Source organism: Lithobates pipiens, unplaced genomic scaffold (genome assembly GCF_037356315.1).
Source record: "Lithobates pipiens isolate NorthernLeopardFrog02 unplaced genomic scaffold, aLitPip1_a1.2 Scaffold_8, whole genome shotgun sequence".
Taxonomy (NCBI): Eukaryota; Metazoa; Chordata; class Amphibia; order Anura; family Ranidae; genus Lithobates; species Lithobates pipiens.
In genome coordinates, this window is record NW_027507903.1 from 207,974,042 (window position 1) to 207,994,349 (window position 20,308).

The 20,308-nt window shown below is 40.3% G+C and overlaps 1 protein-coding gene across 1 annotated transcript in view; it reads left to right on the forward strand.

The window, feature by feature from the left end:
• Positions 1–15,911: 15,911 nt before the first annotated feature.
• The window catches only part of WNT2 (Wnt family member 2), a 233,456-nt gene continuing 229,059 nt past the window's right edge, over positions 15,912–20,308 (forward strand). The window contains exon 1 of the mRNA XM_077471742.1: positions 15,912–16,318. Within this exon, the coding sequence (XP_077327868.1) occupies positions 16,185–16,318 (134 nt within the window). The 5' untranslated portion in view covers positions 15,912–16,184. The remainder of the gene's footprint in view (positions 16,319–20,308) is intronic.

Here is a 20,308-nt window from a genome sequence, read left to right on the forward strand (position 1 = left end):
CCTTGTGTGGGCTCCGGCAGACTTTTTGTTCCCCTAAAGTCTGGCGGACTTAGACAGAGGTCTTGACTCAAAATTGTCCGCCGGACTTGGCAGTCTGGCAGACAATCCGCCTGTCTGTGTGCTAGTCTGCCGGACTTTTGAAATGAACGGACACACACAGAGTAAAGTCCGTTAATTTTGAATGTGGCTCCAGGAAGACGGGACTAGCGAAGGAAGTCAATGTCGCCGCCTCCATCGGCGAGATTGACACCTCGCTAGACCCGTCACCTGGTATGGATTTAAAGGGGAACCCCTACGCTGAATAAATGGCGTGGGGGTCCCCCCAAAGTCCATAGCAGACGCTTATCCGAGCACACAGCCGGATAAGGGTCTGGGGACAAGCGAGCGCCCTCCTGAGTCATACCAGGTCGTGTACCCTCAACATGGGGGTGCTTTGGAGAAGGGGGGGCCCTACGGTTCCGCCACCCCACAGCACCTTATCCCCATGTTGATGAGGACAAGGGCTTCTTCCCGACAACCCTGGCTGTTGGTTGTCGGGGTCTGTGGGCGGGGGGCTTATCAGAATATGGGAGCCCCCTTTAATAAGGGGGCCCCCAGATTCTGGCCCCCCCACCCTATGTGAATGAGTATGGGGTACGATGTACCCCCTACCCATTCACCTGGGGAAAAAGTGTACATAAAAAAACACAACACAGGTTTTTAAAATACTTTATTAGACAGCTCCGGTGGTCTTCTTCCGTCTTCGGTGGTCTTCTCGCCAGACTCCTCCACTATCTTATGCTTTTTTGCTAGCTCTTTTACTAGCGGAGGAGCCCAGCTTTCTCCTTCGTCGTCGCCGCTGTCCGGGGTTCTTCTTCCGACTTCGGGGGTCTTCCGACTTTGGGGGTCTTGTCCGCTCTTTGGTTCTCCTTGCCGGGGCTCCACTTTCTTCTTCCAGCTCTTTTACTAGCGTTGGCCCAGTCTTCTGTTGCTGTCGCCACCTTCTGCTTCTCTTCTTCCGATGTTGACACAATGCTCTCTCTGGCCATAATGGCAGGGACACGTTGTGCAGCGACTTATATAGGGATAAGGGGCGGGGTCACCGAGCGATGTCACGTGGTGACCCCACCCCTTATGATGTCACAGTCCCGGAGGATGCTGGGACCGGAAAAGTCCGGTCGCGTGAGCGCAGTTCATAAAGTCTGACGGACCTCCGCTGCAAAGCCCGGAGGGTTGTTCGCCGGATAGTCTTATCGTGTGTACGTGGCATAACACGGAATTAGCAGGAGGAACCCAAAGGGTGGTGCTAAAGAGCTGAAAAACAATTTAGTACATCACTAAGTTCGTAATTGTTGGGCAATAATTGTGTGGCCATGTGTATGCAAGACAAGTTTGAGCCAACACCCTTCGGACAAAAGTCCACGGTTTTGTTGGCCAACAATCCGATCGTGTGTATGAAGCTTTAGACTGTCCATGCTGTGTGTGAGAAATATCTTGTTAAATTGACAATGTTGTGTTAAAAAAATATGTTTCTCTTGCCTTTATTGATGGACGCAGCTCTTCTATTTTAACCATAGGGTTTATAGCGCTACCTATAGGAGAAGGCCACTAGGCACAAGAAAATAGCACCGTGGGACTCCAGGGACACCATGCTGACCCAATCTCAATAGCCAGAGAAACCAGGCAGGGATGCCCTCTTTCTCCCCTGATATTTGCCTTGGTAATTGAAACTCTAGCGATACCGATATGCTCAAATCCGGATATCAGGGGAGTGAAGGCCCCAGCTCCCACACATTTGCCTTATTCGCCGACGATTTACTTCTATTCCTAACCTTCTATTCCTAACCTCCTGTCAGGACTGGCTTAGCCGTTCCTCCTCTGGGCTGGCTGCTCAGCTGTCAGCTAATTGCCAGCTCTCTTCTCTTTCCACAGTTACCAGCTGTTCCCAATGATGCTTGTCTGACCTGCCTATTTAAAGCCTTCCATCTCACTCTTTCATTTGCCTTCACGTGGTCACATCACAAGGAACCATCTCCTGCTTTTTGTTTCTAACACTGGCTTGCTGACATCCCTCCTGGCTTCTATCCTGCTTGCGGTTGCTCTCCTTGGATCCCTGACATCTGGACTGGCTGATTACCCGATCTGGTTTATAAACTTTGGACTGGCTGACTACCCGATCTGGCTACTGGACTCTGGCTATGCATGACTACCCTTTTTTCTATTTACCTTTTTATTTTTATTAATAAACAAGTGTGATTTGATTGTACTTCTGCCTCTGTCTGTTCCTGACAGTACGGGAAGGCCATGAATTCAGAAGATACAGTCAATCCACTTGTTGCTAATATTTTTTCCAGATTGGATGAGCAGGATCGCCACATGGATCAGTTTGCCTTGGCGTTACAAACGCTCCTGAATCGCAGGGCTCACCTGAAATCCCCCACGGTAGCTGCTCCGGTACAACCTGAGTCACAGGCCGTCCCTGCTGCTGTGCCAGTCTCTGCAATCATAACTCAAAGATTGTTAGTTACAGTTCGGAAATTCGCAGAACGGGCGAACAGCCGGTGTTCGAGGTGAACATGCATTCGACTCTAACACCAAGCTCATCCCTACCATTCAGGTACTTGTATGCGACATATTATGGGATGGATGAGAGAGGCAGATCACTTCTCTGCTCAGCATATGGGTGAAATCTGCCCTGCTGACTCCTGTACTCTGCCTTTCAAACTGTTGACACCTATACTATGCTCTACAAATGGTTGGCCATTGTGCACTGTCCTACAAGCTATTGACACTGTACACTACCCTAAAAACTACTTGAGATTATATTTAAGGTAGACAACGGTTATCAGATCAGTGCAATCATTTTCAAAGAAACAAAAAATTATGTGACACGTAGCGCTCAATAGGTGAATGCTTAACCTCACCCTGCCTAAAAATAAAAACAAACTAACAGTAACCTTCACATGTATACCCGTAAATATATATAAACAGTGCTAAACATGCAAAAATATATATATATAAATAAATATTCCAAAAATTATATATATAACTTAATTACCCAAAATATCCCAGTGCAATTAAATCACATAAATATTATAAATACTCAAAATTAATTAAGTACATAAAAAATCTGTGAATCAACAAATAAAATTATATATAATAACCCGAATAGATGAAATCCAAATAATGAAGTCCACGTGAAAAGTGATAATCAGTGTCCGCCAAAATTAATTTGCTCCTTCACTACGCCAGCTTTGATCGTGAAAACCCCCCGTTGTGGGTGCACTCACCGGCTCGTAAGCCTCACACTCACGTGTTTGGCAAGACAAGGTTTATATCCTTTAAATAGATGCCCGCTGTATACAACCAGACTTGTGAAGCTCATATATCTTGATCCCTTCTCATCAAGTCATATGTAAATATACCTTGCGAAAGAATGACAGTGGAAGCCTCCAATAGCGTAATACAGTTAAGCACTTTAATTCAAATAATCCAAAATTCAATGCACTCACATGAAAAATAAATGAATAAGCCAAAATATAAATCACTCCACTCCACACTTGAACACTTGAGGTATCTCAATATCCTGGGGCATTGGTGGTCACGGCGGACCTTTAACTAGAGAAATTAATTGATTCCTTCTCACCCCTCCTCACACTCGGTCTCGCACAGCTGATTAGAGGCCAGTGTGGGTGTTTCCAGCAATCTCCTTTGTTTTCCTCTGTCCAGCACCACCGCACGTCACCCAGAACTCAAGCTAATCCACAACTACGTTCGCCAGATAGCCACGCCCCGACATGTTTCGTCATCAATAGACTTATTCATGGGATTGGCTATCTGGCCTGGCTAATCCCCTTTTATCTATCTCCCACACCTAGTCCGCAATAAGTGTCTAAATCACGCGCATGCGCAGATCGCATCTTCCGCGCATGCGCAGTTCGCATGTCCCAGCACCAATGCCTCAGCATTTACATCGCAATAGGAGATAGCACCACATCTCTGACTATCTTCCATGGATATGGTATACAACAGAGCACTAATAAGGGCACCCCCATAAAGGTAAACAAACAAACATAGAAATAAGTGGAATTAGAAACTGAAAAGAAAATACAAAGAAAAATAATAATAAAAGTAAAAATAAAGATAAAAATGAAAATAAAAATAAATAAAAAATGAAAATAAAAGTAAAAATAGAAATAAACAATAAAAATAAAACCACTATAGAAAAAATTTAAATACACAAAAAACTTCAAATAAACAAAAAAAAAAAAAACCTAAAGTGAGTGCACTTGCAAACTTATGCTAATAAATAATATATAAAAATATATATATATATAAAAAAAATCTAAGTGCTACTCAGCCCTCCTATTAAATGTTTTCACACTTTCATATAGGGGACACATATAAAAACATGTCACAAACATGTAGCTAAAAATTCAATTTTTATATATATACACATTTCAATAAAGATCCTATAGTTCACTTTACAAAAAAATCTATTTATTTAAACCCATTTATTACGTAAATCAGCAGATCACTTGTACCAACCTGGTACTTCCCTATGGTGACACTCAACCTCACACTAAAGCTCATAATATTGGGAATCAAGGACAGTCTCAAGCTACAATCAGCCGGGTCTCTAACTGTACCCTCCCTAATTACTAGCAGACATTGGTAGCCCGACAATAATTCAAAGCTCCACGCCATCAAGGGCCCTAACTATATCATCTCCCAATCATTGACAGGCATAGGTCCCTCCCACTCGATACAGAATTGCAAACCAGTCAAGATCACAATCCCAACCAATCAAACATCACTGATGAAGCAGTTGAGATCCAGCTCTATATTCATCCCTCTTGAATAAAGGCCTTTCATCAGAAAAATCCATTGCGTTTCTCAGAAAGGCACTTCATCAGATAAATGCCTCATGCAATGTGAGCCCCTCCAAGAGGGATGAACCCAGTCAATGCCACAAAATTGCAACAGACTGGGGTCCTGCTGGTGACCCTCTTTAAAATGAAGCGATACACTATGGTATTGTTGCCTTTTCGAATGTTCACTAAATTCTCCGAAATGCGTATCCTGAGCCGTCTTTTAGTACTACCAACATAAAACAGCCCACAGGGGCACCACAATAAATACACAACATGTGTCATGTTACAGGTCATAAATTCTTAAATTTTAAATGTCTCCCCTTCACTATTAGTGATGGAGGTGACCCCTCTATTTATCTGACAAACAGTCCAGCAGCAAATGCATCTCCTGCATGCAAAAAAGCCTTTGAATTCCCCAGAGATAGTCTGTCTTACTGGGGGGTCAAGGATCTTTTTTACCACTCTATCCCCAATATTAGGTGCCCGTTTGTAAATAAATTTGGGTTGTTTGGGCAGTACCCCACCCAGATGTTTATCCCTGCCCAGAATGTACCAGTATTTTTAAAAAAATTGCTCTACATCCCTATACTGGTGATGGTATTTTGATATGAAACCCCATTGGTGTCGAGTATCCTCTATTTCCTCTGATCTACCCCATACGTCCCTAGGGGTATCAGCAATTTCCCTAATGACATTATCCAAGGCCCCCTCCTCATAACCCTTTTGTAAAAATCTATTTTTTAAAACCTGGGATTGAATTGCAAAGTCCCCATCCTCTGTACAATTTCGTCAGACCCTCAGAAACTGTCACTTTGGAATGTTTTTAATCCATGTCGGGTGATGCCCGCTATTAATTGACAAATAGCTGTTACAGTCAGTAGATTTGAAATAGACCGTCGTCTTAAATCTACTGTTTTTCTCTCTCTATTACGAGATCCAAAAAGTTCACAGACCTAGGACTTACATTATACTCTAATTTTATATTCTGGGGTTAGTATTAAGGGGTTCCAAAAAATTCATAGCAGACACCTCCCTCCCCTCCCATATAAAAAAGAGGTCATCTATAAATCTCCGATAGAAGATAAGCTGCAGAGGTTTGTTAGCAAACACAAATTTATCCTCCCACTCGGCCATGAAGAGGTTGGCGAGGCTGGGTGCATACTTTGCACCCATTGCCACGCCAACAACTTGGGAGTAGAACCCACCCCCATACCAGAAATAGTTGTGGGTCCTACAAAACTCCAATGCCCGACCCACAAACACTTTCTGAATATGTGGGACATCCTCCCTCCTACTCATGGCCCAATTCAGTGCCAGAAGGGCATCCTGATGTTGGATGATGGTGTATAATGCAGCCACATCAGCCGTTACCAGATAGATCTCAGTTGAAGGGGATACGGTGACCTCTTCAAGTGATTTCAGAAGGTCCGTGGTGTCTCTCAAATATGCCCTGGTGGTTTTAACACTTGGTTGGAGGAACCTGCCTAGGTATTCACCCAACCTGGCTGTAACTGAACCTATACCATTCACTATAGGGCGGGCTGGAGGTGATATAATATTCTTGTGAGTTTTAGGTAAGGTGTAAATAACCGGAATCCTACTTGCACTAGGTAGCAGGTATTTCCTTTCCTTAATATTCAAAGCCCCCCTCCCATACCCCCACCCAACCAAAAGTTCTAACTACATTCTATATTCATCTGTAGGATCAAAGTCAAGTTTTCTATACGTGCTAGTGTCCCCTAACAGACCCTCCAGTTGTCCATGATAAAAAGACTTATCCAATACGACCACACCACCCCCCTTGTCAGCAGGGCGTATGATGACCTCTTTTTTTCTCCTCCAAGGATTTAATCCCATCTTTCAAAAAACTTGGGTTGACATTCTTCTTTAAGGGTAACTCCTCTAGATCATTCAATACCAGGTTCTTGAAGACCTCAACAAAATGATTCCCCCCCACTTAGGGATTAAATGGTGAGCAATTTTTCAGTTCACTATCCACCCGGGGATCATTCCTTATATTCAAAGGTTTTGGAGCCATTGGGTTAGTCAAAAAATACTTTTGACATTCAAGGTACGGATATATTTATGAATATCTAAGTAAACCTCAAATTTATTCATAGTTCGCCGCGGGGCACATTTAAGGCCTACATTTAAAATATTCAATTCCTTCTCATTTAATTCAACCTTACTCAAATTGAAGACAACGGTTATACTGTATTTGTAAAGTCACATTTGTTTGATTATATTTTTCTAATTTTTTTTCATGGGGCCTTACTAGTTAATTTCTTTAAAACAAAAAAGGCACTGCACCATTGTAATCTTTGATTTTTTTCCATGTTGTTCAGGTAGATCTCCACCTCTGAAAGGTTGTCAGCCCCTGACCTAGTCTTATGTGGATGACCAAGTGTTTACACCACACCACAGGTTGCACACTTTACTGCCACTTCCACCTAGAGCTCTTATAAGGTTCTCATCCACTTCCTCCTGCCTTTTAGCTATGAGGACTTTACTACAGGATGGTCCGCACCTCAATTTCCTAAGCAAACAATTGCTCTGCCTCAGGCCCAGACTCCACATAACACTCAACTTCAGAATGTTGATGCTGTCCTTGCACCAGAGCAGGAGCAACCTTTAACAACAGTCTCTGCCTGCTCTAGCATGCAACAAATGGCCTACCTGACTAAGGCAGATTTGTCACAATCCTTTTGACAACTAGCAGCTTTAATATAGCCATCGAAAAACACCAGGCTTTCTCCTGTGTCATGATACAGGATTACTTATTGTGATAATGCACTTTAAATAGGTTTATTATTGTTGAAATTTTTGTACTGACTTTTGGTTCTCATCTACCTTTCGAGTGGGTTCCTTAGTGTTTGATCCAGTATCTTACTGGATGGTGGTGTTTCGTACATTCTCTTATGCCCTGCTCATAAATGGTAGGCTCTTTTAATGAATCTCATTTGCTGGTGAGGATTTGCTACCCCATGTGATTTTTGTCCTTTCATAACTCATAAAAATCCTTTCTTAGTATGTATATTTTTTTAATTCATACATTTTGTGTGGGGTGTCATCTGTGTCTCGTGCATCCCTCCTGTGGCCTACTTATACTTCCTGGGACAGGGTTTGGATGCACGCTGGCATAACTGTGATCTGTTTATGCACAGGTAAATACAATTATTATTTTATGGTTATGTATGCTCCCCCTAAATGTAATCTCTTTGTATGTATTATATTATGGGAGTATATATATATGATTATTCTGAATTCATATTTGTGCATTGTGTTGTTTATTACTTTATTATTTTTTTTGTGGTTTAATATGTAGCACTCAAGTACTCCTGATGAAGCTAGTGTATTGATGAAACATTTGGAGGTCAAGTGACTGGATGAATACAAAATATGGATATCTCATTCTGGCATGTTACAGTGAGAAGAAAAAAATGTAAAAACCTTTTGAATCTATTTTATTGATACATCTTGAATAAAAATATGGTTTTAAGGATATATAGTTTAATTTGTTGGCACCTTTAAAATCCAAAGGTTTTTTTCTTGTATGTAGTTTAATGCTAGTCTAAACCATCTTTTCTTTCTGAGGTGGTATCCGTCTTCCAATTCAATAAAGACCTATTCCTTCCATATTTTTGCCACACTCCAAAGCACCCAAAAGAAATTGCTCTTCACTGCCTGTACATAGAGCCATCAGAATCTACCTCAAAGCAACAGCTCCTATCAGACAGACTCCCTAATTCATTGTACCCTCAGGACCTTGCAAGGGACATCCTGCTTCAAAGGCACCATCGCTAAAATAAGAAAACGCAATACCGGAGCTTATACTCTAAAGCAGTGGTCTCCAAACCTGTATGCCTTTATCTAGCCCTTGGGGCACTACTTCATTGCTCCATCTACTAACACCATCAATGAGGCACTATTCATTTCATTGATATTAACAATGGGGCACTATTCCTTCCATCAAAACTAATAAAGGGGCACTGATGCCAGAGAATTTTCTACTCCCACTGGCCACCCTCTGGCTCCCGTAAAGCCTGAAGGGCAGTAAACTGGCCCTTTGCCTAGAAAGTTTGGAGACCCCTGCTCTAAAGGACAAAACTCCTTCTGTGATTTTTTTCTCACTCCATCAGTTTGGTGAGTGTTTCCTGGGCATTCTGGCACCCAGTCTCCCTAGCTAAGCTTTGTAAAGCTGCCACCTGGATGTCTATTCCTACCTTTTCAAAATTCTACCAGGTGGACATCCAAAGTTATGCAGATGCAGCTTTCGGCCGCAAGGTTCTTGCAGCAGCTCTCTGAAATTGGATCTGTTGCCCCCTGTTGTTGTTGGGCCTGTTGACACACTTCTGTTTTCATAGGTGCTGCCAGCCCATCTCATGACTTGGAGAAGTCCCATAGTCTATGAATACTCAGCCTAAGTCCTGTACTGTATGATTAAGATAAGAAGAATTGTGACTTGCCTGTAAATTATATATCTTTGAGTACAGTACATGACACCCTCCCTTCCATTCATGGATTACTGTACATTAATTGCTACAAAACTGAGAACTCTGAGTGGTGTGGGGTAATTGGGGAGGCAGTGGGGGGGGCTTGTCCTCTAAAGCTTGCCCGTGTCCAATCGCCTGAAGGTGCCAGCATATTACCCATGCTCTACGAACACTCAGCCTATGCCTTGTACTGTATTCCAGGATGTGGAATTTAGGGGTGCGTTAAATCTCTATTTTTGTAGATGTCTGTTCACAGGAGATTGTGATGAGACCTTGGAGAAGATAGACATAATGTCATTCGTTCAAGATAGTGTGTTAGGAAATTACATCATGGGGACATGTAGGATATATACATTTTTTATATTACATGTTCTACTCCACTCAAACTGCATTGCTCTTGTTCTTGCAAAACTGGGAAATGTGAAATACATTACACTCATAAGGGGAAGGGATACCAGCCCTGGAAATAATTTCATACCAGCCCCAGAGCATTATTATACCAGCCCAACAATATAGCATCATTATTTTCTTGTTCACAAAAGGGAAAACCATGCATTTTAAAGCACATTTGAAAAGAGTATTATATATAGATAGGAGAGATGTGGAATTTACAAACAGCACCAATTTTTTACTGGCAAAAATCATGGCATTTACTGGCACATTTTTTACTGACACTGCAAAAAAAAAGGTGCTTTAAATGGCAGTGCAAATATCAATATTTACGCTATAAACAACATGTAGCTAAAGCTATTAGCAATGTGTTTAAGTTAAACAAAAGTCAAAAAACATATTTTTCCATTTACATGAAGGTCAGATTAATATAACCCAGCACAGAGTGCCCCCCTTACATCAGGAGGATTCCCCCCTTTACAGTGCAAGGGAACTCTGACATAAAGGGGAACATTGCAGATCATGATCTAAGCGGGAACTTTGATATAAAAGGGGGCACTGGTGACCAGAGACTACCTTATATCAGAGTCCACTGCATTCCCCTTTACATCAGAGTTCTCACATGAGGGTCTGCAGAAATGACCTTTACATCAGAGTCCCCCTTTGTACTGTAAGGTGGAATCCTGCAGAATATGATGTAAATGGGAACTCTGGGAATGTGGGGAGGACTCTGACCAGAGACCACCTTCCGCAGAAAGAAAACACTAAGATAAGGGGGTTTACTATATAAGGGGGAAGCCTTTCTATCAGTGCCCCCTTCCAATATTGTGTTGACCCCCCCCCCCCCCCGGCTGGCCTTGCGACATTGTCACTAACCTCTTCTCAGCTGCACCGTGCAGGGCTCAGTCAGTTGGCTCCAGCTTGGTGGCTCTGGTTTTATCCCATAGTTTCCTCTCCACAGTCCATACATGTCTGACTTCTCCCATGACGCCCATTCTGGCGGCGCTCCCACTCTTGACTCCTCTCCGAGGGAGGTCAGAGGCTGCAGATGATACAGGGGAGATCAGTAGCTGCAGAGGGGACGACAGGGGAGGTCAGAGGCTGCAGGGGGGCAGGAGGTCAGAGGCTGCGGGGGGCAGGAGGTCAGAGGCTGCAGGGTGGGACAGGAGGTCAGAGGTTGCAGAGGGGGACAGGAGGTCAAAGTCTACAGGGGGGGACAGGAGGTCAGAGGCTGTGGGGGGGCTGACAGAAGGTCCGAGGCTGTGGGGGGGCGGACAGGAGGTCAGAGGCTGCGGCGGGGTGGACAGAAGGTCAGAGGCTGCGGGGGGGGGGCATTCAGGAGGTCAGAGGCTGAGGGGGGACGTAGGAAGAGGCACACCAGACGAGACCTCACTAAGCGCTGCTTTACTTTTTAAAAATGGCACCGCTCTGCGCCATGGTGTCACTGCGTTTAGAGGCTCGGCTCGAGCACGGCTAGCTTCGGAACAGCACTGGCGCCTGCGCAGTTGCATGTTGGCCCGGCCCCACAGCCATATTTTTTTTCAGGCGCCGGTATCCCAGTAGGCCAGTCCGGCCCTGACTACTACTAAGCTATACCATAACCTAGATAAATTAGATCTAGAGTCTGTTTGCTCTTTAAAATCTCTAGAATTGATTGGCTCTCCATAAAAGACACAGTAACAGACAGCAAATGTAAACGCAGTTCGGCCTTGTTGACTACCAAGGTAGTGGTAAAATGAGATATTCGCTCTGGCACACCTGTAGCCCTGGTCAAGTTCAGTGGTGAGTATGGGGACCTAAGACCCCTCTTACCCTGTGCCCTTATAATTAATGCTATGCCATATTGCCAAATTTATACTTTTTCATCCTAGGTACATTTTTACATGCATCCACCCCTGAAGAGCGAGCTGGGTCTCGTGAAACGCGTCAGTACCAAGATGTCCATGTACTACGGTATGACTGCTATTACATTTATGTACCAATACTCCATGTTTATGCTTCTCTCTCTTAAATTGGCAATTGGTGATATCTATGCATGTAAACATTTCTACTTGAATACATCTTATACTGTATTTACTACTATTATGTTTATTGGCGGAAACGGTACCCACTTTATTTAAAGTCCCAGGGTGAATTCTTCATTTTACTATATATTTAAGGGATGGAGGTGTGTTACTGGGGAAACCAGACCTTTCTACTTTTTCTACTAAGGTAGTGGTAGTCAACAAGGCCGAAACGCATTTACATCTGCTGTCTGTCACTGTGTCTTTTAACTGCTTGCCGACCGCCGGCTGTCATTTGGCTGCCAGGCAGTGCAGCTCTCGTTGCGGGAGGGCATCATATGAAACCCTCGCCTTTTCAGCTTACCAGGGGGCGTGCACACGCACCCGTCATGTTACTGGGGCCTCGATGTCTGCCGGGCACCGGCGATTGCCTGGTAACACATCAGGACCGTGGATCTGTGTATGTAAGCAAAGATCCACGGTCCTGTCAGAGGAGACCAATGGTGTGTTCTCAGTACAGAGAAACACTGCTTGGTCTCCTCTCCTTGTGAATCCTCTCCCCCTACAGTTAGAATCACTCCCAGGGAACATATTAACCCCTTGATCACCACCTAGTGTTAACCCCTTCCCTGCCAGTCACATTTATACAGTAAAGCATTTTTATAGCACGGATCGCTGTATAAATGTGAATGGTCCCAAAAATGTGTCAAAAGTGTACGATATGTCCGCTGCAATGTCGCAGTCATGATAAAAAAAATTGCAGATCACTGCCATTACTAGTAAAAAAAGAAATAATAATACAAATGCTACAAATCTATCCTCTATTTTGTAGGCGCTATAACTTATACTTATATACGCTTATTGCGATTTTTTTTATTTATTTTTTACCAAAAATATGTAGAAGAATACGTATCGGCCTAAACTGAGGAAAAAATTTGTTTAAAAAATTGGATATTTATTATAGCAAAAAGTAAAAAAATGTATTTTTTTTTTTTTCAAACGTGTCACTTTTCTTTTGTTTATAGCGCAAAAAATAAAAACCGCAGAGGTGATCAAATACCACAAAAAGAAAGCTCTATTTGTGGGGACAAAATGAAATGATAACAATTGAATCTGGGTACTGTGTTGTATGACCGCGCAATTGTCATTCAAATTGTGACAGTGCTAAAAGCTGAAAAATGGCTTTGGCAGGAAGGGGGTGAAAATGCACTCTATTGAGGTGGTTAAAGAGAACCAATAAATTCTGAAGATTTTAAAGAGCCAGCAAGAAGTTGTAAATTATCTTTTTTCATGATTGCTATTGCAGCTGTGCCTTTCTGCACCCATGTAGCTCTAAATATGTTCTCATCTTTTTGGGTAGTAGCACTCTACCTCTGCTTTCCTTTATAGATGCATGAGAACCTTTGCAAACACATGCTATAATATGTTTATTAACGGGAGTGGAGATGTGTTGCAGCAGGAAACTCTGAACTGCCCACATAGAGCACAAGTATGTACAACTTGCATACAGTGCTAATGCTTGTAGAGCAATTTGCATAGATTATTTCTCACAGAGTAAAATGTAGTATTTTACCAGGTATACAGTACCAGTTACTATATAATGTTTGAATGAATTAGTTCAAAATTCTTCTTAAAACTTTTCATGTGAGATTTATAAACATTAGTGGTCTATCTCGAAAAAATAGATTGTTTGCTTTACCTAGTTGTATTTAAAAAAAAAAAAAAAAAGCTTTGCATGACTGTTACATCCAAACATTATTAATGTGAGTTTTGTATTGGAATATTTATGATGTAAATGCTTATCAGATTTACCACAGTTTTAAATGGAGAAAATCCCTGTAAATTTTCCATGCTAAGCTATCAATTTTTATTGTAAAATGTTTTAACTTTGTGTATTAATTGCTTTGTATTTAGATACTAGTGAATATCCCCACAGGTGAGATTTGTGGCCAAATGTAGTCATTAGATGTAATGTTGGAAGATGTTAAAATAACAAGCCAGTGCAAAATTTAGTGCAGTACCAGCAAATGAGCTTCTAATGTGCTTATGCATTGCTAGAAGCCTGTTATGGACCTACAATCAACAGGTCATTTGCCCAAATTGCTGTCTATTTACAATACGTAAATACATTCTCGAATTTTCCCTAGAAAGTTTAACATTTTGTTAAAGCCAGTGCAGCACTCTGGAGAAGATGAAATATGCGCATATGAGAAAACAGGACGACCACCAGGTTTGTGCTAACAGATTTTCAACTTTGCCATTGAACTTCTAAAAGGTCATAGTCATCTATACCAGTTTAAATAGTGTGTTATGTCACAGACCTTAAAGAAAACGACATGCTTTTTTTTTTTTGCTAATGACTTGTTTGTATCACTATGAAGTTTATTTGTTTTAAGTGGGTTTTGATTGGATATTTAGTTGAATTAAACTGGTATTGTTTGGTGTAATGTTTTGCAGAGCTTGTATTTTTTTTTGTATTGGTTTTAAATCTGGACTATATGTTCAGTTAAGTGTATTATGTTTGACACTGAGAAGTGTGGCTGTTATTCCAGGCATGGAAACTGATTATGGCTCAATGAAAATTCGAGGATCCCCCAGCGCTGAGGGAATGTCTTAAAAATGTAGGCAAGGTGTTAAGAATGGAGAAGCTTATTTACCAACATAGAGGAAGTACCCTTAAATATGAGAGATTATGGGCACCGTGGTTGGATGTCCCGGGACTTTCCCCGGTGGATCTGAATATGGATAGGCTGCTTGGGCTCAATGCTGGGTAACGTGTTAAATACAGATGTTCTTTCTTGTATTTACATGGTTACTATGTTTTGACTTCGTAGGCGAATATATTTTCGTTGTGTTTTGCACTGTAATGCAAAGCTGGCAATTGATGATGCTTAATCTTTAATAAACATCTTTTTTGGATAACAAAAAAAAAAAAGAGAGATATGTGGCTGTGTTAATTATTGGTAAAGTAAACCATGTTATATGCAGGACTGTCATACTTAATTTCCTTCATCAGAGTGGCGAAATGAAATCAAAGTAGTTGTCTGAAGGGCATTAAAAGTTGTTGAACTAAATCCCTTCAGTTAGCCAGTAAATGTCATCACTTAAACCTTGTTCTTTTTTTCTTCTAAATTCTTATATGTAATCATGTGGAATGTTTAAGGCAGTGATAGTTGTTGCCACTAATTTATGTACTGTTATAGGATATATCATGAATCAGGAGATTTAAGTGTCAGAAAACCATACACAATACTGATGTCCACTAATGTGTGTTTATACTATTGAGATGTTTAACCTTGGATTTCACCTTTCACTTTCACATAGGTTTTTATCTGATTGCACAGTCTTTTTAAAACACTACTGTGTTTTTTGATAGCATACATGAACGTTTGGTATTGTTGTCTACTTTCTAGTAGTGTTTTTTATATATATATAATATTGAAATGTACTATTTTATAATAATGTTTTTGTACTAGATGACTGATTTCTAAAGGCCGTACACTTAAAATGTAGCTAGTTTATAAAATTGAGTGTTTCCGTGGGTAACTTAGCTGTGAAATCAAATTGAACTGTTGCATGATTTTTGTCAGCCCTAATTATTTGCAGTTAAGTAATGTATACTTACAGGCTAAGGATACAAAAGATATTTATAGTTTCAAGGTAAATGTGAAATTATCTGTAAATCATGTTGTTCTTGTCACTAAAGAGTGGGTACTGTGCATAAAAATTATCTGAGGCCCTAGCAGTGTTGCCAGTGATAATTTAATTAACCTCTACTTGGCATAACAGTCCCATTTACAGACAAGTGTACTTAATTATAATACGGTTTTACAGAATCACAAGTTGTTTATCTACTTTAGTATGACTTGACATTAGAAGGAATGTTATCATTGGAAATGTAGTTATACTTACATACATTTTCAGAGTTCTGGACTACAGTTTATAGGAGGGGGACACATGGATCGTATTAAATATAGTATTTTCATATACTTACATTTGATCGGATACTGTTTGGGTTTCATGTTGCTCAGAAGTAACCTCAGGGTTTAATTGTCAATCAAAGGTGTTCCTCTCAGCCCTCCCTTCCCTTAACCCATCTTGTCTTTTGACATCATTCCATCCATCAGTGTTATAAACCCACCCATTCTTTATGCAACGTCCATCAGCTCCAGAACAGTCCTTCCACTGCACAGGAGAGATGAAATAGGCTCACCTCTCATTTCTTTCCCGCTAACCATTTGATTCTGAGACAGAGCTGAAGTCATTTGAGAATGTTCCAAGTCCTTTTTTGCCGTAGATTTTAATTTCATATCACAGTAGCTGATCAGACTCCCAGGAAGCATTGTAAGCTTCAGATGCACAGGATATTATGAAGTCTTTTGGTTGCTTTTTAATGCTAATATAGCAGGCTTTTTTTTTTCTTTTTTCTTTTTTTATTATTTCTCATGGGATTTTCTGTGCTAACATTGATATGCTGTGAAGGTTTTTCTTTTAATATGAACACCTTGTTCCCGGACGTCTGTTTTCTTGCTCCTGTCATCTTGCTGCTTGTGACACCTGAAGCAACTACTTCATGGTGGTAAGTCTTTAGCTCTGGTGTTAAGTACAGGAATTGTTGGTTACTGGCTGATACTTTTTTTTTTTTTTGTTAATGCATCAGCATAGAGGCAGTTATATGCTATAGCTTGTAGAACTAGTATATTCCTCTCAACTCATTCCTTTGTATGACATTTGAATTTTAAACAGAAACAGTCATGCAAATGTGGCAGTAAAGTTTAATCTGTCTATTGATGTACTTCTTTTTTTTTTTTTCACTGTTAAATTATATGCTGAGGCATCTCTTGTAGTTATCATAAAAATACCACATTGCTTTCTTATCAGCTGTGCATGTAATTTGTGAGCTATGGTTATTTAATGTTTACTTGAAATTGTGATTTTATTCATTTTATTTAGGTTGTTGGGCTTGACTGTACACTATAACTTTATATTAGGCACGTGGGTTATGTTAGTGAATTCATCCTTTTCTTTGCACTGTAAAATAATCAGTAAAAAAGCATTATCTGTACACATTGTAACGTATGCATTGTTTTAGTAGCTGTAACCTATGTTGCATGGATGTTTGTTTTATATCTGTATTTTGCTTATAGCATTGTAGAAAAATACTCTACACTTCATCATTACTTTTGATAAGAGAAAATGTATTGCTTGCAAGAAATAATACTTTAGCTACACAAATCCTGCGTAGATGATTCATAGCTGAGTCACAGGAGCATTGTCACTGGTTGCCAGATGTAATCCAATTGGATGATACATCAAAAAATGAAATTTGGCTATTCTTGCATGCAGGGCACAAATACCATACTATACATCATCCATATAAGCAAGATTCATTACTTCACTTATTTCTCAGCATTTATCTTAACTATTTCAGGTTGCATAAACTCTATGGTGTATTTTCTTAACACTTTGCATTCTATAGGGCAACCTTTTTACCCTCAAGGAGCCCTTGAAATAAATTTCAAGTCTAGTGGATCCCCTGCTAAAACCAGTTAGCCAGTAAGGGGCAGTGGAAAAAAATGCAGCTGGTGGGAGAAATACTCCCCTTACAGTGATGGTTAGAATGCCACCTTTACAGACCACTAAAAAGATCATTGGAGTCATGCTGCTGGCTCTTTTATGCCGGATTGAGCCAGGAACTGTAGCCACCATCAAATGGAAGGTCAATCATCCACAGCTCAAGGAATGCCTAGAAACCTCTGTAAGAACCCTTGAGTTCCAGGAAACCCTTATTGGGAATACCTTTTATAGAATGCATACGACAGCTGGATGAAAAAGAAAAAAAGTTACTAGATTTTATAAATGGTTTAACTGAATCAGGTACATGGGTTTCAGAAAAAGATATGATCATTTTGTAAAATAAATAAAAGCAAAAAACGTGGCTTCAAGTAGTTGCGTTATTGAATTTGATAGGGCTTCAGTCTATTAACCAAATTGTATTTTTTATTATTCCATCTGAGATGAAAAAATAAACAGGCAGAATAATCACTGTTTTATATATATATATATATATATATATATATATATATATATATATATATATATATATATATATATATATATTCATTTGGATTCAAAATCCTTTTCCAGCTTAAAAAAATAAAATAGAGCTTAAGAGTGAGCGGCATGGTAAAAAGTAAAAACTTGGTGGAAAGTGCAGCAAAACTGAAGAAAAATATGATGCTCTCTTGGCAGAGATTACTTAACTATTCACAATATCTAATGGGTTGTTCTCAGTATAGTGTGGCATTATCAGAAATCTTTGGCAAAAAATAAAATAAACATGGAAAGTTTTGTTGTCTTATTTCCATTTTAGATATAGCCCAGGCCAGCTTTATAAATAGGCAGTTCTGATGGAAGATTTGGCTTTTTAATAGGACCCCTTTAAAGAGCACTTGATTTTCAGACAGCACAGTATATATGTTATTTTGAGTATTTGCTGTATATTTATATCACCTACTGGCTTCTTATATCTTACAGGCGCAGGAACAGGAATTTTCTGCAGCAATGCAAGGTGGTCTCACTCTTCCTGCGGCATTTTTAGCCAGGGGGTATGAGACTATACAATGTCAATTGCAGAGTATGGAACTTGGGCAAGCTAATATTTCTCAGTAGAGTTCCGAAGAAAGTCCATCCATAGCTGAACTGCCAGCTTTGTTAGTGCTAAGCTCTGAACAAAAATGAAAGACCGTCTATAATTTTGGCCTTCTTAAATGCATATTTAACTATAAACTAGTCACACACATTGAAAAAAATTGGAACTGTAAGGGTGGGGTAATGTCTTAAAGGGTTTAAAGATACATTTGTGAGAAGCCTTTTAAGGTGCCTTTGCAGTATGTTTTCTAATCAGGAACATCTGGGCACAGATGATGTAATCTCCCTTTTTAAGACTCTTCTTTAATAATATGCTTCTGGATACATGCGATGCTTGTTCATGCTAAAGTTTTCATCAGACTTTAATCAGTCTTTTTCTGTGTAATTATTTGGCTTCTAACATTTTTGTCATTGTGAATAACTTTATATGTTTTTATACATAGTGTAAGGTGATCACTTGCTAGTTGGGTATGTTACATGTGCCAAACTTTGTTCATGCTTTCATTTTCATGGTTTTAAATGTCACATAAAGTAAATGTCAGTAGCACTAAGTAGTTTACTGTTGTGACAAATACTTCATTATTAGGGTAACACATGAAATGAACATATACATGTTTGTACATATTCAAGTCTAGATTCCTAGTCAGATTCTCACTACTGTGTCCTAAATTAGAACTTCACTCAAAAATAAAAATATTAGGAGCCCTTATGTAAGGGGAGCCAAAGGCTATACTGTTTCATTAATCAATCTCAGCTCATAGATATTTAGGTATTCACAGATATCCCCCTTCTTACAATCTTTACTCAAACAAATAAAACACTCTCATGACATGACACCATTTGAATTGACTTGCAGGACAAGAAACTCACTGCTGTATAAGATTCTCAAAAGCTGCTAAACATGGTGTGGAAGCAATTCTTGAACAAATCTTAGGACACTCCAGAATGGAAAGTAGTAATATGCAATCAGAATTATCCATTAACACCTCTCTAGTCCAAGTCAGTTATAAATTCCTGATCTCATGATACATTTAGGATTTCTAAAGGGATACCTTTGGCATCAACTATGTGCTTTAGATGCTGTGGATAGCCGGATACTAAATACCACATTTTATGTCTGTGCCATATGTTGCAACAATTCTGGATATGGACCTACAATCTTCTATATTAGCCAAATAAACAGTAAGGACCATAATGACTAAACTCCAGACATCACTAGACATATTATAACTTGTAGCTAACAAGATAGCAATTGAAAAACTTTCAATATCTATGAGGTTGCATGCTGGACAAGAAACAAGCAGTTTAAAAAGAAAAGTTATAAATCACTAGATAACTAAAACATGTTCTTTGGATAAGGGGAGAGCCTGATGTTTTCCTGCCCCTCCTCTCCCTTTGTCCATTTAGAGAAAAGAAACTAATACAAGTCATTTTTTGAATGGACAAGGGGGGGAGGAAGGTGGAGTGAGCGATGCTATCCTTCACTGTATGGGAGACAGAACTGTCAGTCCTAAAACCAGAAGTTCAGCACTTTGAGTAGTGTTGGGGATGAATGCAACTAAGGGCTTACTCACAAAAGGTGTGGTGGGAGTGTGATAGGCAGCCTTGCCCAGCACAGTCCCACTGCAAGACATTGCAAGTTTACACCACTGTATTGCTGTGGTGTGGGTTGAATAAAAGTATGCTATGCAGTGGTGTGGGCTGAACAAAAAAGTATGCCATGCATTTGAGGGCACCAATAAGGGAGTACAGCCAGTCCTCTTGTATGGGGCCTGGGCAGCTTGACTAGCAGGGGGAAGGGGATTCTGAACAGGAGGGGGTGATCAATTTGATGATGCAATGCATTTACCCCTTGCAGCAGCTGAAAGACAGTTTTTCCTCTTCTCCATTCTGCCCGCTTTCAGCTGTTGCAGGGAGG